Here is a 26,468-nt window from a genome sequence, read left to right as displayed (position 1 = left end):
TAATAGTGAAATGAGCAGCGGGAAAACCTATAAGACTACTGTAGGCTATAAAGGGAAAGCAGATGAGGACGAGTTCAGAAAGGAACCTAAAAGGGAGGGAATAAAAAATACAACACAGATGACATCACAAGTGCTGTAGTCAAGGAAACATGTTTCCTTTTTTCCCTTCAGTTCAGAGCAAGCAATCATAAAATGGACAAAAAGAGGAATTCAGAGCCACTCCTATCTTCTTCCCTGAGCTTATACAACTGGCAGGGACAATAAAAAGCAGGTTTAGTCAGTATAGATTTGGGATCTAATCTTCACAAAGGTTTGATCTTTCAACGTTCAGTTCATAGTAATTTTGGTCCCGACTTCAGTGCACATCGCATCAGGCCAAGAATACACAGAACACTATCTACATAGTGAGAAAGCCTTACCTGCCCTTTTTTTGGGTAGTCTTTCAATCACTGACTAAGTGTTAGAGTATTATATTAGCTACTATAAGTTAAATGCTTCCAACATTGTCAAGGTGTTATGATTGGATAGCTGAACTCCATTTTGAACCTTTTTATGAATGTCATCTCCTTTAGCATAACAGCCAAGAAAGCATTATATTTCTTACCCTAAACTAAATACCTCTGGACCACAGAACCTGCAGAATGGTACAAATCTTCCCCTTCCACTGTCAGAAGTTTCTACTCCACAAAGTTTACAGAGCAATTAAGAGGATTTACACAGGAGCATGCCTTGCAGCCTGCTAGACCTCCAAAGAGGCAAGGAAAGATCTTTTCCCTAATACAATTCAATCACAAAGCAACAAGCAAGCCCAAACTGGAAAAATCTAAAAGGATGAAAGACAGGCATTGTACTTTACCATTAATTAACCAAGATATTTTAACGTCTACATTTACTTTACCATTCTTAGGGTAACATAAACAAGTTTATCAGAGAGTCCCCACTTCTACACACTATCCTGTCTAAAGAAGATCCCAGTTATTTCCACATGTAAACTCAAAAAACCGATGCTTTGCATTTTGCAAATCACTCAACTTTTTCTTGAGCCAGTGTCACATGCGAATGTACATTCCTCTACTGGAGGGCACATAGCACCTGGAAAATCCCCACACAAAGCAGTAGTCCAAGACTGGGGTCATTTGCTCTGTGCCAAGACATAAGTGTGGCTGGGCAGTGATCATGGTATCAGTATGAGCTTCACGCATCCAGTGGCATTCTGAATCAGAGGAGGTAGAAATGCTGCATTACCAGTGCAGAACTGGAGGAATCACAGTAGACCTGCCGTCCAAATCTTGTGTGTTCATCTTACCAAGTAAGCCTTCCATATAAAGTCAAGACATGACTGGTCAAGAAACAGTGTTCCTGTTATTGCTTGTAAATTAATTTCTTGCCCCTCTCTTACAGAATGAGCTTAGGAAAAAAAATTGTTGTCTTTTATTTGCTTTTAAGTTATTGTATCTTGTTACATTTTTATGTTCTTCACAGATTCCTAATCTTTGAGTCACCACTGCAACTAATATTTATATACTAAATTGGGAATCACAAATAGATCAGTGGCTATTAAAGATGATGGCCTGATGCACCCTCTGGATCAGGAGGTTCTTGATGCCCTGATTGCAAAAAATGGGTGAATACTTCAGAGTTTCCTCTGCCTTATGTCTCGCAGTTTGCTTCATCTTTAATACTATTCAGTAAAATTTTATTGCCACTGAAAGCTTTATCAGAGTGCATAGTATTGCCTGAGGTCAGACCAGTCTTGAGCCTCATATGAACTGTTTTTATGCATACAAAATCTGTCTTTAACAATTCCATCCTCTCCTAATAAACTGGCCCATCCCTAAAGAACACCGATTTTGAAATATAATTAAACTCCATGTATTCTGCCTTGTGCTGCAAATAGCACCAGGAAGAAAGATTTTTTTTTTTACCTGATTCACTCTTAACTGTTAAATCATGATTCCTTTTATTACATTTTTGTGCATTTCATCCTTGTGGGACATAGAAACAAGTTTGAGTAGTTTTGTTGCCTGAATTTTCTGCTGCACACCAGCTGCCTGGTGTGGCTACATTCTCTGCACTGGAAAAGAACGTTTATTTCCCATTTCTGTACCGTCTCTACCACTTTCCCTAGGAGGGAAAGATCTTTTCCCTAATACAATTCAAAATAAATGTAACAAAATATCTCTTCATAATATGTATAGGCATTTTAAAGCCATTTGGGGGTGATGTAGTTATACACCTCCCAGTTTAATTCAGTTTTATATCTGTTCAGTCAAGCAGAAGCTTTGCCAAAGTGTATAGCGTTACTATAGAGAGGCCAGACCAGGAAGCTCTTGACCTTGTATGGAGGACTTGCTTCCCTATATATACTGGTGACCTGTGGAACTCCTTGCTGCCAAAAATCAGGGATGTTAAGAGCTTGACAATGTTCAAAATAGAGGAGATGGCAGAGGAAGATCTTGGCAACATGCTTTAGCCTGTGGACCAGGGAAGAATGTGGGGTGAGCAGCAAGGGAATGAGAAGAGATATCCAGCAGGTTTAAGGGAAGACGGGACAAGAAGCTGCACAGCTTCACCGATAAGCACGATAAGCACGTGGGCCTTGATGACTTTCCCAGGTCACCTTGGGAATTTGCTGCTGCAAGGGGGAAGGGGAAGGCGTCATGGCCAGCTTTGCAGGCTGGGTACAATCCTGCTCCTGCTGCTTGGTGGAGGACTGGGGAAAGGATGACCTTGCTGACAGGGAACTATGCACACACTGTGTGCCCATATCAGGTCCCCAAACCAGCACAACACTCACCAAATCAGCACTAGACACATACAAACATGCCCAGGCCTTTGTTGGCAGTTTCAGAGAATGGCCCCAGATAGCTCCAGATAGGCAAGGACAAGCACAACCCTTTTACTGCACCTCTTCTGTACCTGCAGCCAGTTTTGTACTGTTCATTGCAGAGCTGTTACAAGCACTAAAGTCACTCTTTCTCCCACGCATATACCTTGTAATATCTGAACTTAGGATGCCCCTTCTTGTCACTCAAACTGGCTGGTCCGCTGCTCAGAGTTCAGCTAGCTGGAAAAGTGAGAGGCACAAGAGCTGGCATTCTCAAGTTGCAGAATTTCTTCCACAAAGAAGGGATTTAGTACATTTGTTACCACCTCAATTTAGATGGAAAGACAAGGAGACAACAGCCACCCATGAGTCAGAAGGGGAGAATGTTGGCGAGAGGAAAGTTGTCCCCACAACCATAAGAAATGTCTGATCTTTCTCAGAGCTGCCTTGCTGAAAGTATCCTTTCATTGTTTGCCCAAATGCAGCCATCACCAGCTTTCATGCCCAAAATAATTAGACTCATGCCATTTAAAGGAAGGACTTTGGCAGGTGGGAAACAGCAGAAGAAAAGCACAGCAAAATGCTATTCCATGCCAGCCTTCTAGAGAGCGGTGATACGGGGCAGCAGCAATCTGACCAGAAAAAAATAGGATGCGACAAAGGGGACATTGGCTGTTGAAAAGGCCAAAAAGGCTCAAGGTGTCTGCCTCACTCATCTAACCTGCACGTCTCTCAAGCAGAGGAGCAAAGTGCTGTCTATGCTGGTTTCCTGGTGGGCAGCAATGAAGGGAGGCAGACAAAGTGATATTTCTCTCTCTCTCTTGCCTTGAGCAGGTGCCAGCAGAAAGCTTTGGCAGCTGCCGAGTGTTGTGCTCTGGGAATTTCTGCAGCACAGAGTGTTGGTCTCACTGCCGCAGTTGGATGACACCAGACCCGTTGGTGACAATGAGCCTTACAAGGAGAAGTGAAGGTGTAAAAACAAGATGAAATCCAAGCTGTGTTCTTTTGAAGGGAAGAAAGCATTTACTGACGTCAAGAGCTGCAGACAGTTCCATTTGAGGTGCGTGTTGTGCCCAAAATGAATTTGAGAGACCACAAATTCACCTGGAAGATCGATTTCACGGCCTGAGAGTCAGAATATTAACTCTGTATCACTCAACTCCAAAATGGCCCATCTTTTCCCATTTGTGCTATTCTTCACAGCCAAAGCTGTGCCATCTTTTTCTGCCGAGTCTGGGAGAGCGCTGCGTGTCACCCCCTCGCAGCTCACCAGTGTCCAAGAGGCACTAGAAAAGCAATTAGCTGGGAGAGGATTAGGGAGCAGTGAAGTATGTGTGGTACAGCAAAAGGCCAGGGAGGCAAGCGGGCTTGCAGAGCTGGTCTGGGCCCACCTGTAACCACATGCAGGATCATTCTGCCAGTCAGGAGGTCCCACAGCAGATGGGGCAACAACTAGACTTTTATTCCCAAAGAAAGTAACAGGTGGGAAGGAGGATTTCTTTCTACAGAAAGGAATAAAAGCAGTGCTAATTAAACACTGTGCCTTCCTCTGCTTTGGCTTAGTGTGCTTCATTGATCCAAAGGCTACAGATGTGACTGTGGGACAGATTTCATCTTTGGTGTCACTTGGATGATTTCGATAGAAACACAGCAGGCTGATGCTGCAGGAAATTAGCCAATTTACTTCAACAAACTTGCACCCAAGATGCCAAACAGCCCCAATGTACAGTCAGTTCTTCATCATCCTCACAGTGAATGGACCAAGTCTCCCTTTGGGTGACACCAAGCCCAATGCCCCACTCAGCCCACTGTCTCTTGATTTGACCCAGCTCTCTACACATCATTTGGTGCATTTGTCAAAGGGGAACAAATAAAAGACGTCCTGTGTGAAACATGCTTCATCCACTTCATCCAGTTACCCTTATTTTCAGTCCAGCTCAAACTTTCCACTACCTGGAGCAAATGAAGAGGCAATCAGCTCACCTAATGCTGTAGGGAAAACACACAGACACAAGTAGATCGAGAGCAGGATGAGTCCTGGGCAGGAAGCTTTTGGCAAGGGGAAGCTTTTGCTGCCTCCTTCTTCCTTCCAGCCTTCTTCAACACCCTCCCCCCCCCTCCATACACACACATTGCAAAGCCAACACAGATAATACAGCAACCAGGGGGTGGGCAGGAACAGTGGCTTTTCAAAGGGACAGACACACAGCAGCTGGATCACTTGGAGAAAGGCTCCCACCAGGAGCTGGTCTTCAGCGTCTCTGTTTGCCCTGCAGCGGTTTCTGAAGCACAGAGGTGTTTGCAAACTCACTCCCAGTGTCCCTGCACCAGAGTTCAGCTCTTCCAGGGAGATGGGGAGGTGATTAGATCACTGCACTGCCTCCCTCAAACACTCTCCCCTCCTCAGCTCATTTTCTGTTGATGCACCCAGCATGGTTTTCTAGCTCCTGACAGGGTCAATTGTCAGGCTCAGTAGGGGAAATAAAATGTTTCTGCTCTGTGGTTGCTTTTTTTTGTCCTTGTTTGCTCATGAGGCTGTGGGAAAGCGCTAGCTTCTGAAGGGTTAAAGAGCTAGCACAGCAGGTAGCCAGCTGCTCTAGATCTCTACAATTTATTCCTGGCCCCTATTCAGGCCCCTGCATGCTGCTGAGGTGCATATTAAACCACTACAGGGCTGACACACAACCCCTGGTCCTCACAGTCCCAGGCTGCGGTGAACAGGGGCCACAGGCCAGGGCTGGGGGGATGTCCAGGGCTGAGGTGGGCAAACTGTTGGACTCAGTCATGGCCACCAAGGACCGTTTTGCACCCACCAGCAGGGGGCTTCTGCAGACCTTTTGCTCTCCCTCTGGGGCTGGGCTTCAGCAGAGATGCAAGTCCCCTCCCAGCTTCTCCTCTGAAAGCACTCTTGTTCCTCTTCCATTTTCATCTAAGTTTTCAATGAAGATTTATTAGTCTGAGTGATTATGCTGTCAGCTATATGAGCGGGGAATAGGAATATCCTTTCTTCTTGCATTCCAGCCACTGGTATATTTGACTCTCAGCGAAAAGAGCAGAGATGATTTTAGTACCTTTTTCTTGCAGGTATTATTTACTTACAGGCTGACAGCATGTGGGAAAACCCATCAAGAATCAGAACCCCAGGACATGAAGCTGGGTTATTATTCACCTATTTAAAACCTGGAAGGAACTGGGTGGTCAGTGAAGTGCATGTAAGACTCCAAGGCAGAGACTCCCTATCATCACAGAAGACCAGTCAGATGTGGCATGAGAAGCAACTGAGAACAGGCAAAGGGAACTGTGAAGAGACAGAAATATCAAAGCAGAAGACAGTAGTAGTTTCCATCCCACACTCAGAAAACAGGAATTTTACACAAAATGACAATCGCCAAGGAGATAAAGCATGTACGGATACACAAAGAGATTTTCCCCAAGACCTCTGAAATCAAGATTTATTTCTGAAGATTGATTTTTTGGGGGGAAGGGCAGGGGTGGTTTTGTTTTTAATTTTCACTTTCTTGTAATAGGAACATTCCCCTGTCATGTGAGAATGCAGCTGCAGCAGTAACGCTATGCTATACCTGGATAACAAGAACACAAACCCAAATGTAAATAAAAAGAGAACCAAACTAGTCCAATTTTGGTGCTTATCTGAGAGAAACGCAAGTAACAAACAGATTGCACCAAAAAACCCACCCCTCATGCTGGATTTCTGACATTACTGTTTGGATTATTAAAATGGTAATCAGTAAAAAGGGCAATTTCAATCAATCAACTTCATCTCCTAAGGAGAAGCCACAGGAGGGAGAGTGAAGGAGTCAGGAGATCTGGTTGTGCAGATTTAGGCAAATCGTTTTGCTCTGTATGCCTGTTCCATTCTCCTTTTATCTCACTAGACTGTGTCCTAGCCCTGTGTCATTGTCTAGACAACACCATTTCTCCTGTCCTGTGTTTTCATCCAAGAAAAGGCTGGAAGAGGAAAGGACAGGCACTGTGTCTGCAAGCTCTTTACAGAGCCACAAACAGAATTCAGATCACCAAGTCTTAACATCCCTAGTCTTCAGTAAATGGCCAGGAAACCCTCTGGCAAAATGTACCTTTTTTCTTTCCTTATGTTGGTCCAATAGAGAACGACAACTTGCTATTCTGTTAGCCCAAGCAGCAGCATCTTGCTCGGTGAAGCTGAAGGCTTGGCCCTGCTGATGTACTGTGCATGTCAGCACAACAACACTTCTGCTCTCAGTTTGCTTTGACAAAATCCAGGAAATCACACACAAGTGCAATGTTAAAAAACCCGTTATGATTGCAAAGCTGAAAGTCTGCTAATTGGGAAACACAGGGAGGAAGATGGTGCAACTCACCCGAAGTCAGTCAAGGAGTCGAAGATAGAGCTCACAGCCAAACACAGGTATCCCGCTGCACAAAGCTACCCCTTAACTACAGATCAACAACGTCCCAAAAGGCCCTTAATCAAAACAGGACCAAAACATCCTACCTAGGTCACTGCAAACAAAGCTCACCAGGAAAAATACAGCTTTTTGGGGAGACTGTTTATGCTAGCAAGGTTTGAGGTTTGTCAGGCTCCCCTAAGACCCCCCCCACCAGGCTGCAGGAGGAGCCAGTGGATAGGGTTCTCAAACTGCCTGCACTGCAGAGCACACTTGGGAAATAAATAAATTGCACAGAAACTCTGTCCCTTCGGGTTCTTCGCTTTCTCTCCATATTATCGTGTCACTGTGCATGTCACCTTGTAATACTGGGTTATTTATCATCACTGAGTGCCTAGATTGGCCCTGCTAGAGAAAAATCAAAGAAAGCAGCAGGGGCTGAGGTTTGATGAGAAGGAAACAAATTCTTCCCTTCGAGAAGCATACATACTTCTCTGCTACCCCATACACACCCACACATGCACGAACACATTTCCAGGCTGCTTCTCTTCCCCCCGCCAGCAGGCTCCTTTCAGCCTGGCGAGTCCCTGCTCTTCTCCCTTTTCTCTGCTCAGATTCAGTGCCTTGTTTCTATGGATTTCTGTGTCAGCTCCCTCAAGGATATTCACTGGAATGGACACATTTATGGGATGACTAACGTTCTGAAAGCAGGTGGTGCTATTATAGTCATACAAAAGCCACCTATTTTTGGTGCCTTGTGCTGTCATCCTGTTAGGCTATACTTTGCTTTGCCTTGTTATCGTACCAACTTCTCAGCACCATTACTCCAGGCTGCTCCAGTTCCAGGGCTGTCTGCGGAGGACTGATAGAGGGGCATCTTTGTTCACTGCAGTGGTGGCTTGCAGCTCCCCCACACAAAGAGAGGCCGGCCTGTGAGTTTCTCTCTCTGTCATAATTCATTTCCTTCATGAATCTTGAGAACGTACTTAAGAAAAAAAGAAAAAAGTTCTGGTATATATGCATATTTAATGTATGTGCGCACTCACACATATATATTTTCCTATGCAGAGAAACAACCTTAAAGTGAAATGTTAGAAGATGACTATGTTCACTTTATCCTTATATTGTATTTGGGATAATCACTTTGAAAGTCATAAGGTAAATTTTGAGTATTGTCTATTATCTTCAATGGTGTCTGTTCACATTAACTACATTACTATCTCAACTTGTATTGGCTTGGAGACTCTTAACTTGTCTCGTCTCAGTTCTTGGCATGTGATCTTACCTGTCCCTGCACTCCTGGGTTTGGTGTGGTAACACTGCGAGGGTGCTGTACTTATTCTCAGCCACAGAGCATCTCTGTCTAAATACCTTCCAAGCATCCAGGACTGAGAAGGAATGCAAGATGAAACACAGGCATGGAGTTTAAATAAAATCACATTATTAGAAGCCACATTTCCCAAACTTAAGATCCCGAGACCTTATTTAAATAACAGTGAAGTGACCAGGAAAAAAACAATGTCAGCATATGCCGCTTTTAACGTGCATATAACAGAGCAGGAACCACTGCAGCAAGATCCTCAGGCAGACCAAAACCACCAGAATCTCCTATGTCCTTTTCACCTTGAAGGGAGAAGCTGGATTTTCACTTCCAGCTCGGCACTTTGCAAAACCTGGCAATCTTGACTCCAGCTCCTTCTACTCCTCATAAACCCAGTGGAGGGCAGTACATATTGTATGTGCGCTTCCTAAATTGGTTTATGGCAATCCAGCTTGTGTGTGAGGGATTTGCATTCAGAGAGCCTAGAATAAATACACAATTATTAATACAGCATTGTACTCAGTAGCTGAGGCACTGCTTGTTACCAGGGGAAAAAACACTACCCTTCTGCTATAAAGGATCTAAATGGGAATCAGGCTCAGTCTCGTCTCATAGCGTAAATGTCCTGACCTGCTGTTCCCTACTTTGTAACACAAATTCAGCTATAATCAATTATGGCTTGAAATGCTCCTTAAATATAGAGAAAAATCCAAAGCACATGCAAAGGCCTCTGATGGTAACTGATGCGATAAAGCAGTGCAGGAAACTCCTTTTTCTTATTAAAGGCTGATTTTAAATCCCTCTGCAGACAGATGCAGTTGCTGTGCTGTGTACTGCTAACCTTGAATTCACATTAACAAGTGTATCAAAACTTTCCTTTTCCAACCGATTGCTTAGCATGGGAACTTCTCTGACAGCGGCTGCACATTCTTCTCTCCCCACATTTCATCACCAAACATTCCCTGGTAATCAATATAGGTCAACTCTAGATCCCATTGGGATTCACAGAGAAAACTATTGACATCAACAGGTCAAGAATAGCCAAGAGAAGATTTATACAACAGAGAGCAGAAAACATAAGCAGGAAAAGGCCATCACATTCTCAGCTGGTGTAAATCAAGATAGATACAGATTTACAACAGATAAGGCAGGGAAAAATAATAGGCAAAAGAGAATAAAAGCATCTTTAATGACCTCTGATGCAAACAAAATCTCATCATAGCACTGTCGCACAGAAAAGCTTTGACCTAGCCAGGCTGATACAACAGGGAGACTCCTTCTCTGACCGCTATCATCTGCTGAGACAGTCCAGGACATAATGGGGAAGCACAGGAAGAGAAAACCTGCTTTGTTCTTGATTTCAGCAACCATCAGAAAAATATTCACCTGTCTTCAATCGACTGCCATTGAGGAATGAAACGTTTTGTGCCAGAAGAGGGCACTTGAACTACAGGCAAGCATGAGCTGTGCTGCCTGGTACTGACCCAGGCAGGCAAGCTGGGGAGGGGGAAATCGCTTCACTAGGCCCAACCTTACACTGGGAAATAGCTACAGGGAGGTGCAGAGAGGCACCAGGCTGTGGGGCCTCCACTCTCCTCCTAAGAGCTGACACTGAATGCTCATCCTCACTGGTTTTGCTGCCTTGGACTTGCTCAGGTTCCCCCCCATCAGCAAAGAGCTTGAGCTTGTGCTCCTGGCTCACACAGGCTCTGCATCAGGCCAGGCCTGTTTTGAAATAGGAAGTAAATGTCCCACCAACAGCACAACTACTGTGACCCAGTCCCTACCCCTGGTTTCTCCAGCAATATGGATGGTGTGCCAGCTGAAATTCTCACTGCAATGGAGCTTTTTACACCAGCTCCCCCATACAGACCCTCTGGTGTGTAATAACATTTAAACTCATTCCAGCTTTCCCCAAGCAGAGGCATTAATTGAGTCTCTTTCCTTTGCTCAGCTGCCTGTTTTCATAAAACTTGCCCAAACTTAATACCTCTGAGAACTCTTTCTGGCTGGAACGAAAACACAGGCTCAGAAGTTTTGGGGTGAATGTATATGAATCACACATGACTGCTGCCCAGCAAAAGGACCCTAAACACAGAGACTGCTTTTTCCAGCTGTATCAGCTGGTTCAAAACCAGATTGGCCTCTCTACAAACCTTACTCGTTGAAGCACATAAACTAGTCCCATCCCTCTAGGCACAACATGATCAGCCATGCCTCATCTTAGAAAAACCTTGACAACAAATTTCAGAGATTATGCAAAAACCTGAATTATAGGCAAGACCAGAAGAGATGGAGAAAAATAAACTGAACGGTATAGCAAGAATGAGAATTTAGGTCTTGCTTTGAGAGTTTTGTTTATTTTCTGTGGTGTTGCCTATGATGAATCTCAAGCCGTATTCTTGTTTGAGATACATTAGCTACTACCCTGTGTTAGCCTATCTGAACCAGTCCATAAACTCCCACTCCATCTATCTATACCATTTAATTCTCAGTGGCTGCCTCAGAGTGGTTAGTCCTCTGTTTGCATCTCAAAAGTTTCCAGACACATAAATAAACCAAGCACGGATAAATCGGGTCCGAAGGTCTGTTTCTCAGATGGATCTGGCAGCTGCCTCGGTTTATTGGCAGTTCATTTATCATCTCAAGAAAAATATTGATGGTTCTGGAGACACAGGCCCTTTTCTGTGTCCTGGTTGAAGGAAAGCTGTCCTTCTGGGCAGGCTTTGGAAAGAAAGTCAATGCAACAAATTCTACTTGGCAGACACGTGAGGGATGTGGTGCAAAGAGGAATCATTAAGTAAGGAAGAAGGGACACTAGGATGATCCTGTTGGCCCAGAAATAGCCCAGTCTCAAATCTTCACAGCATGACAACAAGAATATGAGATTGTGAGACTGCTAACAAGCACAGTCATGGGCATCTTCTCAAGGGGAGGTATTACTGCTACACAGTAAGACACAAGGAACCTAAAGCTGTATTCTGCCAACAGAGTCAGCCACTTACCAGACCTTGAAGAAATCCACAGAAGCTCCAAGATGAAAAGCCTTGAAAACAGGAATAATGGGACTGAAATACTGTAGACTTTCTCCCCTTGGGCTAGCAGAACCATGCAGTCCTGGCTTCACCATGCAGGAGTGTTAGCAATCCAGCTGCCTCTCCTCTACAAAGTCACCAGGAGAACAACTGGACCCTCTGAGCCATTTCCATCCCCTACCTTGATTAAACCCGCTATGTTTCACTTGAACAGCCTATTTAATGACTTATTGAAAGGAAGCTTGAGATTTGTCATGTATTCATACAGTGGAAAGGGATCTCACTTTGCACATGTCCTCCAACACTGCTCCAGCCAAATGTCTGCAGAAACCAGTCCAATGTAGGCTTTTGCTACCTGTGACACTCCACTGTCCAGCAGATCCCTCTTTGCTACATGAGATGTCTTGAGTAGTTAACCTACGTACTGGATCTCTTGAGGGACTGGCCAATGAAGAAAAGATGAATTGATTGTCATCTATCATTTGGTCTTTTGTGGCTCCTTCCAGATGACAGTTGCTGGTTTAATAAAGATTCTTTAGTTTTAGAAAAATAAATAACCGGCCTGACAGAATCGTGAATGCAACCTGACTATGGGAGTATGTTACCCAGAAGTTGGTTTGCTGAGGAAGAGTGATGCACACCAATCAATGACAGAAAGCAAGGTATTTGGGATGTTGAAATTTTCAAAACCCATGTATTCCTCCAGCAGGAGATGGCTTCTAGACTCTTTTAGCCAGATAACCAAAAGTGCAGTCTATGCTGAACAGAAATTCAGTTTATTTAACAAGCTTTGAATTCCTCCTAAGTTGTGGGAAAGAGTACAGTAGAACACAAACAGACTGTTAAGTGCATGAGGAACTGAACACGTGATGATTACAGTGTGTACTCTGAAACTGAAAGCCATATCTCTCATTTTGGTGCTTATACCTGCTGCTTGTGTGACCAGGGCAGGATTTATCCTTAACACAAGTAAAAATCATAATGCACAGCAACACAGAATCTGCCATTAGAGTCATTGGAGTTGATTCTCCATTGCTTGGCAACTCATACAGTTGTGCATACCTAGAAAGAAAGTGTAAGATGATATACCAACTCTAGAAATGAAGGAATGATTGTGATCTGGTAATATTTTTCTGCTTATGAGATACAGGATAAATACTCAGACAGCAAATAACTAGGTAGGCTAGAAGACTTCAGACATGAGAAAAGGCGGCTGATATGAGTGCCATGGGGAAAGCAGACAGGGATCAATGCTGCTTCCAGTGTAACAATTAGGAATCACAAAATAAAGCTTGCAGGTGGTAGGCTTAAAACAAACAAGATATTATTAAACTGTGGAAATCCCTAGCAAGGAATGCTGTGGATGCTGAAAACGTATACAGGTTCATGGGAGACAAATCCATTGAGTGTTACTACAGACAGAATCAACATCTCTGGCTCTGGGATCCCCAAACCACTAATTGCTGGAAGCTGGAAGAATATTGAGGGAAGTATTGTTATACGCTTATTCTATTATTATATTTTTCTCAGGCATCTGCTTTTGGCCTCTGTCAGAGACAAGATACTGTAGAGGACTGGTTTTGATCTGAGCTGATTTGGCTGTTCTTCTGTTAAGAGATGGGACATGGGAGAATCAGACCCATCCTGCTCTTATCGAAACACAAAGATTTCTGAACACTAGATCAAAGCTGCAGATTATCTTTAGTTTCTGCCTGAGACATGTTCAGACTTTGGTGATCTGAACTCTGGACAAAGTTCACCTCTAGGTGACAAGAAATGCTGCTGGCTTGGTGTGGGCATGTATTGGCCTTGGCTTGAATGGGTATTCTCTTCATCTATGAAATCTACCTGGAAGGTTTCTGGCCTCTTTCAACAGTGGCTTGATGGGGGAGACACAATCTACTTTTCAGGATGCCATGAGATATCCTTTGTTAAGTTTTGCCAAGATGTTAGGGGTAAAATTTGTAGAGAAAGGGAAAGTGAAGTGGGGTCTTTGCTCACCAGTGACATGCCCAGGAAGGATCTGTTCCCTGTGACTTTCATGCCTACTGGCCTCCTCTGGTTTCTAACAATAGAGGTGCAGCTGTTCCTACTGGAGAGATTGATTTTGGTCTTCCATTCAGCCAGGTATTTTTCATGAAACTCATAGGAATTAGGAATGTCATATCTCTGAGACCTTTATCACTGTCAAATTCAGTTGCAATTGGTCAAACAGCTGAGAAAGACAGACAGACACACGCTCATTTCTTTGCTGAGTTTCCTAAGAAACATCTCTGATTCCCTTTCAGGATGTTGGTATTTGGGACTAAAGAAGTAGTAGTTAAAAAATAACTTCTGCTCCAACCCTAGAATTCCCTTTAATCACTAGTAAGCTCTGCTGAGCCTTTAGGTGGCAAAATGTAAATGGAAAAAGGAATAGTTTAGCTTAGTACAAAAGGCAGAGACTGGGTGTGTCTGATTAATGAAACATGACTTGCAAAAAATCAGATGAGATGATAGAAAGGCATGGGGCAAGGGTAACAACCTAAAACTGCAAACAGGTTGGCGAGGATACAGACACAAGACAGGCAAGCACAGGGGAGAAGACTCAGCCAGAAGTGAAGAGACACAAAGAGGGAAAAGATGACAAACGTGGAGACACACAAACACCACTACAGGCTGGCAGAAAAGCAGAGACCTATCACGGAGACACTGCAATTTTTCTGTTCATGGCTTTTTGAAAAACACCTCATTCTGAATGGCTTTTTTCTCTTCATTCCCATTGACATTTTGGAAAAATCCAAAGCACAGCACTGGCTAAAGCCTTCTCCCAGCCTAAATCTTCAACCCACAGACGTTACTCTTTAGTCATATTAACCACTCCCCTCAGACTTTTCCAACAAATTGTTACTATCTTTTAAGCCCGGCTCCCCCTTGCCTTTCAGATTAGCCTTGCCCTTTACTTTGCACTTAAGTTTAGCAAGTGTTACTAATAGGAATTTAACATTTACCGAAGAATTATTTTAACTATGGGTCTAATAGCATTTGTATGGTGTTCTGAGCACCCAAAAACCTCACTGTCAGTTCTATATGCTTGGCTTTGTCTAAGTTGCTTATAAGTCAAAGGAAGAATATAAGTTTTTAGAAAAGCCGGTTCATAAGAGAAGTGTTCAAAACCTTGAAAGCCAGTTCCAAGAGGCATAGGAGTGCCTAGAGGGAGCTTCCCCCCTTGTTTATATTAGCAACAACTGCAGTCACTCATGTAATCAACTTCACCTTCCAACCATTCAGCAAAAGCATCACTTGTGCTTGGTCTCAGTTATTTATTCCTGTGTGCAAAAGGAATACTAATAGAAAAATGTAACAGGTTTTATTATTAATTGGCAAATTTTATAATTTTTTTTATACCACTATCAAAACCATTTTGAATTGGAGAGTTCTGTGCTTGCAGGCCACTGATTTAGCTGGCCTGATAGCACCCATAAGTCACTGATAGCTTGAATGGAAAGCACTGATGAGGATTTCAATCAGTAAAACCTCAGTGACCGTTTGGTACCAGTTAGCATGCAGTGTCTCAACTGAAACCCCAAAGGCTGCTCTGGATAGAACATAATTTTTAGAGCTGGGCTTTCTCATCTTGGCTGGCTTATAAGGATCAGTCTTCCTGTGTCACTGGATACGGACCTACCTAGGCCAAAGAGCACATTCTCTGCCAGCACCAAGTTGAAGACAGCTGGCAAGAAGCAGGGACCATATTTGCACATGCATCTCTGTAAGACACTTATGCTCCCACTGTCCACAAAGTTTCTGTTCTTGAATAAATATTGACGTAAATATTGACGGCTCTCAAGTCAACCTGTGCAAATTCCCTAGTCCAGGCTCAGCTACTGAAGTCTTTCTGCTCTTAAATGCAGGAGCTTGTCTTCTTTGATGTCTAACACTGGCTTGAGAGCATTTCTATGGGTCTGGATATGCACCTGCTTACATTCGGGTCCCACGACAACTATCTCTTCTCTTCCCTGTACCTTGGTATCCCTGGGAAGGAAACCGGTGTTCACAAGAGGAAGGAAATTAATCACCCTCACGGGGTCCTCTTTTACAATGCTCACGACAACACAACTCTGGAGCAAACCATGGTACTCAGTCTAACTTGTGCCTTAAAATCTGATAGAACAGTTAGGCTCTCAATACCTCCGATGCTTCATTCCCCTCAAGACTAGTTCCTCAGCTTACAAACTCCCTTTCACTTCTACTTAAAACAGGCCTATGAGAGTCTGACCTGCTCTACCTCCTTCCCCACAGAAAGCCACGTGAATGCTTACCAAACAGGCAGCATGCAAAGCACCTGGGCACACAGAGAAATGAACCAGTTACTCAAGACCACTGTTACTGCAACAGTTAACTGCAAGACCATTTCCCCACTCACATGTAGGGTATTTGATACCCGGCTCCTAGCCAAAAGGTAGCTGGAATCATATGGTTAAATCCCCAGAAAATACTTTGAAGATGCCTTCCAAGACTGATATTCTACATTAAAAAAAAAAAAAATTAAAAAATTCTTTCTTTAAAAGAAAAAATACCTTTATAATAACACTGCACTTTTATAGCATCTTTCATCTGAGGCTATCAAAGCACTCTGGGATACAGATGCTAAGAAATCCATTACAAAAATTATAGATATTCCTAAGTTGACTGTAGTCACTTGCCTTAATTTCCATTTCTTTACTGATACTCCCAGACGGTGTCTGCATAGATTGATGCAGTCAGTGCTACAGGCAACTAGATAAACAAATCTACATACAAATATACACTCTCCCCCACAAACACCCTCTCTTACAGTAAAATAAGTATTTTTCTACAGCACTGTCCACTGTATTGAACCGTGTGAGGGAAAGAGGTGTGCATACTGCAACACCATATACTGCTTTGCACTTTCATTCCACTGCACTTCATTAAACAGACTTTCACTGTTTCTTAATTTCCTTTGAGCAGGTCCCCCTGTACGTACCCAATATGAACAAACACACAGATTCCTTCTGGGTATGAGCCAACAGCTGCAACCCTGAAAAATATCAGCTTCTTATATCATTAACTGAGTTTCCATGGTGCCCTGGGGCAGAGATATTGATGCTTGACAGCATTATCACTATAAAGTAACTTTACAACTCTATAATTTAACTCTATGCTTCCAGTAATATTAAGAGCATTTGAAATTGTGGCTGTAAACCTTGACACTTTCACTCAGACCAGGAAGTTGAAAGAGGATTTTGTTTTCTTTCCTGAAAGACAGCCCAAAACATGGTACTGAGAAACAACCAAATACTGGAGAGATCATGTGCAAAGAGATCACTTAGGAAAATCTGCAGGATTAGGATTAATGCCAGTTTGCAACACACAGAAAGGAGCCTGTTTCTAGGATTTTAGCAGAAGAAGGATGAAGATGTAGACCTCTGGAGGTCTTTTCCTGAGTATGTGCCCAATTTACTTTGAAATCATCTTGGCAACAAGCTCTAACTCAAGTTCAAACATAAGCCACACTGGATAACCTCTGCAGAGCTTCCTCAGTTTTATCAGCACAGTCTTTCATACCTCACTGGCTTTTGCAAGTAATGTTGCCTTTACTGGGTGGGAGTGAATCTGCAAGGGCCATTATCTGGCTCATGAGGATCTTCTCTTAAGGATATCACTAACAGAGCTAGAAGGATCAGAACAGGCAGTTGCCAAAAAAAAAAGAAATGTTAAAAAGCCCAAAATAACCAAGTGCATTTGCCCTAGAGGACTGGCAGGTCCATGAAGCTCTAAAGGTTATAGATGCTTTTACTGGAATTGCAGTTTGCATACAGATTTCTCTTCCCCAGGACATTTACTGAGGTCCAAGTACTCTTTAAAAGGAATCTGCATATAAGCAAATGACTGTTTCATCCAGGGGATTTAACTTCTCAAGTCCCCAGTCAAGCAGCAGGCTGATATTCTGCTTGAAGCTAAGGATAAGAGTGAAGCCAGTGGTCCTAACTGTGCTAAGAGTCCAAGATGTGAGCTCCTGTTAGGCACCTGAAGAGTCAATCCAAGCTTTCATTCTGTGGCTGTAGCCACATAAATACATTTTTTATGTCCATAAACAGGAAAGAGAGTTCAGCAGTGCAACAGTAGTCTCAACTACGCCCTGTTTAAGGGATGCAAAGCTTCCAATTCAACTCATTCAGTGAAATGGAAAATACCAAGTGATATATTTGCAAGTTGGTTCAACTATACCGTTTTAAAGTATTGAGATAATTTCTCAGCTGTTTGTAATGTGAAAAGACCTACCTTGGGGTAATATTAGTAACATCTCTTTCTTCCGTGTTCTTCACCCATGGCTTCCACAATTGTTTTTGGTTTGTTTGTTTTTATACAAAAGAATTTTCATTAAGTTCATTCTTTATACTGAAGTCACTAAATCAAAGAGGTGAAGTGATGTGCTTAGAAAAGCCATACAAAGGAGAACTGTTGCACCAGACCCTCAGTCCAGGGTTCCAGTCTCCTGTTGCACTCAGAAGTGATTTCAGTGAGTAAAGCTGTACACATAGATGACTAAAGGACCATCTTTGGACGAGGGTCTTCCCTACCTGCAGGAAGCTTAGAATTAAAATTAAAATACAGAAAAAAGCCATGGACACACCGACAATTGGGGTGCCCACCCATCTTGATGATTATTCTCCCCTACAGCTGCCAGGCTACAATCATACCAGTTCTTGTCCTATCTCCATCATTTCTATCTTCCTACCTCAAGGCTAGTGTTTGGATGAGTAAAACCTTTTATGCTCTCTTATGGGCTGCCTGCTGTGCAGCAGGGATCCAGTTCAAACACTCTAAAAAATGAACCCAATAGATTTTAAAACTGTTGATGTGAGACTCCTTTACTGGCCACTCTCAGGTCAGGCTGTGATGGCTGCTGATCAGCAGCTGTAGTGGAAAGCAATTCTGGGTGTGCTATCAGAGCAGCGCTCAGAGTCCTAACAGCTAGGGATTCATTCTTCCTCCCCCTCTTTTATCCTTTGTTCCCTGCCCAGCTATGAGGCTGGTGTGTATCTAGACAGCTCAGCAGTTGAGCTGCTGGTGGTGAATGTTACAGAGCAGTTTACATGCCTTATGTCATAAGCCCTGTAAATGCCTAGTAAAACATGGTATTTAATGGAAGCATATCAGCTCATTTTAAAGCCTCATCACCTGGTGCTGAGCAAACTGTTGCTGCGCTGCCTTTTTAATCAGTTACCACCAAATGTGTGCACGTGTGAGAAGGGCTTTAAACACTTCTCTGTCCACTTCCCAGCAACTAACCGACAAGCCTACAATCCTCTTATTATGCCTTCGAAACAGAGTCCATTCACTGTTATCTACAGCACATGTTATCGTAGGGTATTCTGCAGAGCCAGGCTTATAGAACATATCCCTTATGTTTCTCGTATACCAGGTACATATCAGTTAGACACAGACCTACCAGGCACACATATACCTCTGAAGGAATGTGTAACAGGATGTTCAGGAAGTTACACCTGATGCAGTGCTTTGTTTGCAGAATGGAAATACAAGAGACACTCCATGCTAATTGGGGCCTGAGACATTGACACAACCATGTTAACTCTCTCTGTTAGAAGAGGTCAGAAATTTGACACTGCACAGGATGCTGTTATCCCACCATATATGTCTCAAATATATACACCCCTGCACAGGCTGATGGAAGACCCTTCACTCCTGGATTTCATTTAAATAGTGCAGTCTCAGGGGCAAGTTGCTTTTTATAGAACATATCAGGTGTAATCCTCTAAATTCTGAATCTTTGATGTTTTTCATTTAGGAGAATACATTCAGTCATACTAACTGGAGTAATTTGGAACAGATTTCCACTTTTAATGATACCTTCCTTTTTTTTTTTTAAAAAAAATTTTCTTACTTTTCTTATTGAAAAAAGTTACTGTCCACACTGACAATGTCAGAATTGAAGTAACACTTTTCAGACTGAAAGTCTGTCTCCCATTTTCATGCATGTAAGGTATTAATTTATCTCAGTAATTACAAAGTATATTTCAGTCACTCAAGTCTGAACAAAATGCATAATCTCACCCAATGTAGAAATATATCTATTACAGGCTCACACAGAGGTTTTTTTATTATAGATCATAGAGTTAGCATGTAAACCCTGAGGAACATGAAGAGATTTAAAAATAAACCCACAACAAACCAAATCCACTTATATAATGGCAGGAAATGGGGTAGTACTGTGATCTTATTTGCCACGAATGCTGTAAAGGAAAGAAGATGACAGGTAGAACTACATGCCACCAGTGCAAACAGAAGACTATTCAGAGTTTGTTCAGTTTTCTCACCTGTCAACAGGAACAACATTAGGCTAAATTAATATTTCTGTAGAACCTGGAGATCCTCATTTGTTTTGATCTCTACATGGAGCCAGTATGGCTAGTTTCTGAATGTGGTGGGTGAGCTGCTTTGTACTCTCTGTTCAAGGCCATGAGTTCCCTGAACCTGAGGCTGTCTCAGTCTTCACTTCTTAATCCAACACTAGAAGCTTTGAACAATTCTAGCTTCCCTGAGCCTGTTTCTATTAAAAACAAAGCAAAAAACCCCACAAACCAATAACATCACAGTGGGATGAATGAAGTCCTAAGAAATACATCTCTGAAGGCAGATTTCCTGAGTACTTGCCCTATCAGTTCACAGTTTTTGGGCTCACTGTATTTTCTTCATTAATTTGCTTGACTTGCTGCCTGCATGTAGCTAGATAGTTAATAGAAGCATGCCTGTCCTTGGAGGCCAATATGAACTGACTGGCTGTGTCTTTGGTTCAGGTCCATTAAAAAATCTGAGCATTAATTAATCACTGACTTGCAAATAGCTTAGAAGAGCTGTTCAGGCTAAACTGGAACATTCTGCAATTGTTTTACTTTTGGTCACAGGCACTTTGGTGATATGAAACTTCTCCCCTGCCAGGATAGGATATGCATAAAACCAGACACTCCTGGGCTAGAGCAGACCAGCCTAGAGACTGCTTCCAGCATCTCCATTTCTTTCCCTAACTAGGAAAATGCACACATGAGGAAGAGCTGTCATGTTCACTCTTGATAGAATCCCTCCCCATTGAAAAGGGAATAATAAAACCTACCAGGGCAAAATGCCAGTGGAGCATACTACATGGGCAAAGAGCCTTCCCTGCTTGCTGTTTGCCAGGCCAGTCAAAACCAGCTTCTCCTCCTTTGTCACTCAGCTAGGTGAAACCATTAATTGTAGAAATCAAGCTGCTGCTTGAGCTTTCCATACATCACCACCAAGAAGGATCGCTGTGACCTGGGGCCTGTTTTCTGTGCTCTAGCTGCTGATGGTCACAATGAATGAACTGAGAGTGATGCAGCTCTGTCTGCATAAGGCAAGCCAAGCAAATATATAGAGATGTTAGACCCCACACCTGAAACCTCTGTAATGTGAGGCATGAAACAAAAATCTTTATGGAAAAGGAAACTAAGCCAGCATGACCTACAAGTCATGAAGAAAAACATATTCAAGGGACTCATGATCTCATTTGTATAGGGACTCTTCCCAATCCTCACTGCAAAAACCATTCTTGATAAATAAGGAAGATAAATAAGCAGTTGTCAGTACAATAAGTACTAAGTGAAGAGGAAAATTAAAGGTGAAACTAAGGCACATGTTCTTAAAATGCCAAAATACCAATGTAAAAAAAAAAAAAAATCCTAAACCTAACAGTAATGATAATTTTTTCCTCAGTGGCAAGATACACTACGTAGGCATATGTTGCAAGAAGCTATTCCTTGGAAATAGTTTAAGCTCACTGGGCAAAAAAGAGCTTGTATTCCAAATGCTCAAGTCTGATAAGTCACCTTAACATATTCATCTCCCTCCTTCCCCCAAATTTCACTTTCAGTGGAGAAGTCAAACCAGAAACCCCTAATTGATTAAGAATTATTTTCCCTGCTCCCTGTTTCTCACGCTTATTCCCACACGGTGTGCACATATGCATGGATGGTGAAGAATTATGTTTCATATGAAAATTTCCTCCTCGCTACCCTGAAGCTGTAAACCTTACCCAACTTCCAAAATGCAGTGGAGAGGTAAATAGGCAATCACAGCTAAACTTTCTCCCTCTGCAGTGTTTCAAAACCTGTGGAAATTTCAAAAGCTACCAAGATAGAATGACAAAATGAAATAACACACCCAAGCTTGAGGTATGGGCACTGGTTATTTGATTGAGCATGGTGACAAAAAGAAAAACATAAAAACAGATCATAAGACCAGTCAGAACAATTCTACAAATTGTTGATACACCGAGATAGCCAGATGGATACGTGTTTTTTGAGGAATGAGGCATTGCTTCTATCTGATCACTCAAAAATGCAAACAACTTTGTCGGTTTTGTTTGCAGAGCTCGCTTTCCATTTCTTTGTCAACTGGTATTAAAGATCTGGCCCTGAGGCAGCTGCAGAACCTAACGGATCCTTTAGAGCCTTTCAGCTGCAGTTCAAAGGCGGAGAATATATTTTAACTCAGTATCAAAGATGCACTTTCAACTTGCTATTAAAACAGTAATACAAACACAGGGATAATGAAAGAATAAGGAGAGAAATGAAGAAAGAAATGGAAGACTGTGGAAGGGAATGGATCACAGGCTCTCCAGGACTAGTTTCTGTAATAAGTGTGTGAGACAATCTCCTACAAGAGGGAAATGGCTTATTTGATCTAATACGCCTTTCTCTTCTTGAATTTCCACAATATGGAGAATCAATATGAGGGAAATTAAAGCATCAGGAGCAGACTCACATTTCCACTTGTGTGTTCCTATCTCAACAAACTCTTATTGAGGTAGAAGTATTTACCTTAAGTGCCCATTTCACGTGTGCTGCAAGAAGAGGAAGGATTTCAAAAGGATACATGCTTCTTCTGTGTAGGGGACAGCAGAAGTAGGTCCACCCAATACGTAGCTGTAGAATGAGACTTCCAGAGTGTAGCAGTAGGATGTATCATTTAACAGCCCACCAAGAAAACGCCGGCCTGTCCCTGCTTTCACAGCATCTCTGTTGAACGATGTACTGGACTGCAGGAGGAAGAACACAGAGACATGAAGAGAGTGCATGAGTGGAACAAGGGAAGGGTCGAGAAGAGTCTGTTAAAATTGAAAATTCACATTGCCAAATCTCATTTACACTGTATGAGACTGAACTATTTTTTGAGCATGGCCTAAAGAGACCATTAATTCTGGCACACAGACTATAAATAATGCCTTGCAGACTTTCACAAAATTCATCTCAGTTCACTAGTAACATCAGCTTTTCTCCTCCTATTTTGGATGAAACAAAGAAAACCTGTCATTTGCATGATTTGAAAGTAAACCTTGCAGACCCTCCATTCTCAAAAGTTAAGCTGGACTATTATTTGGATATTGGGTCCCTTCTCTCTACTGCATTCCTCTGTATCATGACCATTCCCCCCCACACCTTATCCTAGACTCTTTTAAGCAAAGTAGAAATACAGCAGCATTTACATTTTAGTGAAACTTTCTCACCTAAGACATTTGACTGGTTCTTAAATTAGGTCACACAAATTTCCACTTCACTAACTTAAATGTTAACTGGGTGTTGCTCTCTGCATGGAAAAATATACTGCACTATTTTGCAGTATTAACAGCACAGTACAAAAGGTAGTATTTTGTGCTAGTACTGAAGATCTGGCTTTAAGAACCCTATAACTTTATGACTATTCATTTGAGGGGTGGAGGGGAGGACTCCAAGTATTTCCATAAATGAGTTTTAGCTCTCCTTTGTAGGCATGATATCTGGAGACTAAAGGGGAGCTCATCTTCAGGTTGATTGAAGTCTCAGAGCTTGTTCTACCAACTAGACAGAAAAATGGATTCTGATTTCATTTTGATTATCAGACTATTCACAAACCTCATAACCATTAAACTGAGTCAATCTGACCTCAGCACAAGCTAGTGACCGCCACAAAAAAAAAAAAAAAAAGAAAAAAGCACACTCAGTAGATCCAACTTGGATCTGTTGCATAAAAGTCCTTAATATCTCCTGCTTTAAGACTTTTATGCTGCCACTTAACATAGTTTACTGTTCAGTCATTGTGCCCATGGTGAATTCTTTGAGCTATCCAAGGTCCTCCTACTGAGTCTTAAGGCTAGTATCATGTCTTGCTAACAGTAGTATTTATCAAGTCCATCTCTTATGAAAACAGGGAAAATAATATTTCTTTCTTATTTAAAAAATTAGATGCAATGGTTCAAAATGTTAAACTTCTCTAGACCGAGAAAATCAGACTAATACTGAAATAAGCAACAATTATTGATTAACAGTGTATACCAGAAGATATGAAGAATGGAAATAGCTGTGGTTTTATTAACATTCTGAATGTTTTGAAGTCTCTCTCGTGTTATAAAAAGGAAGGCTTTCCAGGTTAATTAAAATAAGATGGAATTGGGTTTCTTATTAGCATTATATATAGGAGTTTCCAAATGCAACTTCTTGTCTTTGTGGTAACATAATATTTAGCTTTGTGGTAAATTGTACACTGAATATATTCTGCTATGTACATATCATATAATTTCCTCCAAATTACACGGCAGAAACCTTGAGGATATTCTAAATACATATGGGACAGGGAGGTAATGTGCTCATAAGGACTGATGGGGAAATTAATTGTTAATTTGATATATGGAATAAAATACTTAAGGAGGTCTACAGGAGGGAATGTTCTCTGACTTCCTGCAAAAGAAGCCTTCAAAAGACTACTGAGACCCTGAAACTGAGGGAAGTTTTGTTTTCAGTTAAAATTCAGAAACATAAAGGAAGATGATCATGCTCTGGGGATTGCTTCATAAGTCAAGTAAACGATTTCAATGGAGAGTGCTTTGTGTTCAGATGAATGCCTGTGGTGGAACTTTTAATGCATGAAAGCATCAGCTGATGAATATCGGTGTATGGAGCCAGCTCAAAGGAAGACAACAAATATGTCAGAACATGGTATTGTGGTTTGTGAGCAGAAGCATCACTTACAAGGGGAATGAGCTAATTCTATGGTTGTATTTGACACAGTGAAAACCAGGAAAATGTTGGGAGAAGTGATTTGGGGCAAACATTGGGGACAGAAGTGCTCCAGTGATTAGGAGACTCAGTTACTGATATGGAGTACCTATGAAGATTATGCAATCTCATCAACAATGTTTAAGAACAAATCGGACAAATATCTGCTGAGTATAGTTCATGTCTTTGGGATACAGTTTGGTCATGAGGTCCTTTTCAGCTCTATTTCCCATGATTTCAATGAGGCTAGAGGAAGGTTATGAGTTGAATTCCTCATAGATGATTCTTGAGATAAATCTTACATAATATTTTCATCACAGTTCTTGGCACAGTAAAGGAGGACCATGCCAACAAAAATTGCTGATGACACACTGTGGAATGAATCATCATTATGGAGGAGGCTCTGAATATCATACCAAAAAAAAAGCAGTGGGATGACTTCGAGGATCAGAGTGATAGTAGTCAGATGAAACTCAGCTGCACAAGTGCCAGGTCATGTACTCAGGGCCTAATAAAAAAAACAATCTCTGCTATAAGCTGAAACCTCATCAGCTGGAAATAGATGAAGAGAGAGTCTGATGTATTACTTCACTGAAGTGATTTTTGCTTTCTGGCAGAAAATAGCTCAGAAGTTGGATCTCGTTATTGGCAAAATTATACTTGCCATATTTCAGAAGTGAAGCATAAGTAGTTTAAGTAATTTGAAGAAGGTTTTGTAAATGGCCAAAAAAAGAAAAAAAAAAAAAAAGGATCTTTCCAGAGGTTGAATTTCTATAATTCTGTTTTGTGGTGTTTGGGGTTTTTGGTTTTGTTTTGTGGGGTTTTTCTCTTTCCTTTTTTTTTTTTTTTTTGTTTAATAGAACAATTCCAGTTTCAGCTGTGCAAAAGTACTTGAAATGACAATGGCATTATTAAAATCACCTGTTCATTTCTTTGCCAGGTAGTGCTGCACTTCCAGGAATAAAAAGAAGCTGAATCTTCATTTAGGTGCAAAAATAGATTTTACAAGTTAACTTTATCTTCCTTTTGAAAAAAATCTGATGGCATAGACCAACTTGATGTCTTGAGTAAAAACTAAGGTCTCTGATTTGGCTCAAGAAAGTTAGGGTAGAGAAAACATTACATAAGCGTTTCAAATATGAACACATGCATGTTTTGAAACAGCAGCTTGGGCTTGGCTCTAGAGAAAATGCTATGAGCCAGAATGTGATTTGATGTTTTAGATAAAAAGAAGAAAATTACAGATTCAAGAAAATTCAACTAAAGACAAGGAAGTGCAGCAGGTACTTGCTTGAGTCCAACCTTCTACTTACTGTTTCAATTCAAGATAACTAACTCACCACCAAGATCAGTTCTGAAACAAAGGCTGGGAAAAGCCATGTATTATCATGGCAAAGAAGAATTTTGCATGCACATTTATTTAATCAAACTCTAATCTGTGGAAAGGAGTCGGGGTGGGGGGTGGGGTGCGGGTTGGGGGCAGGGTGGATACGTCAAGAGGTGGGAAGGAACAGAGGCAAAACTGTCCACAAATGAGTCTCTTGTTTTTCTGGGAGAATCTATTGCCCTAAAACCCTTGTAAAGCTGTAGTCATCATTAAGCAAATGCACTGAGCAGGCACAGCAGGAGAACAGCTAAACAAATATTTATTTCTCCAAGGCTGAATCACATGGGAGTGTCAACAACAGCAACAGCAAAAAGTACAAATTCTGGAGGGTGGGGGGAAACACCAAAGACTTTGAAGTTCTTAAATAGGGATATTTGTATAAAATCAACAGTAATTTGTTATTAAAACACACAGATATATTAAAGCTCACAGGACTC

At 41.9% G+C, this 26,468-nt stretch overlaps 1 protein-coding gene across 1 annotated transcript in view; it reads right to left on the bottom strand.

Moving 5' to 3' along the window:
* Nucleotides 1-26,468, bottom strand: part of BEND5 (BEN domain containing 5) — a 970,982-nt gene that overhangs the window by 70,326 nt on the left and 874,188 nt on the right. Inside the window, exon 12 of the mRNA XM_074876087.1 lies at nucleotides 22,489-22,651. Coding sequence (XP_074732188.1) covers nucleotides 22,489-22,651 — 163 coding nt within the window. The remainder of the gene's footprint in view (nucleotides 1-22,488; nucleotides 22,652-26,468) is intronic.

The sequence above is a fragment of the Strix uralensis genome, chromosome 8 (genome assembly GCF_047716275.1).
Source record: "Strix uralensis isolate ZFMK-TIS-50842 chromosome 8, bStrUra1, whole genome shotgun sequence".
NCBI classification, from domain to species: domain Eukaryota; kingdom Metazoa; phylum Chordata; class Aves; order Strigiformes; family Strigidae; genus Strix; species Strix uralensis.
The sequence above is the reverse complement of the archived record's forward strand: the minus strand, read 5'-3'. Positions and strand labels throughout refer to the sequence as shown.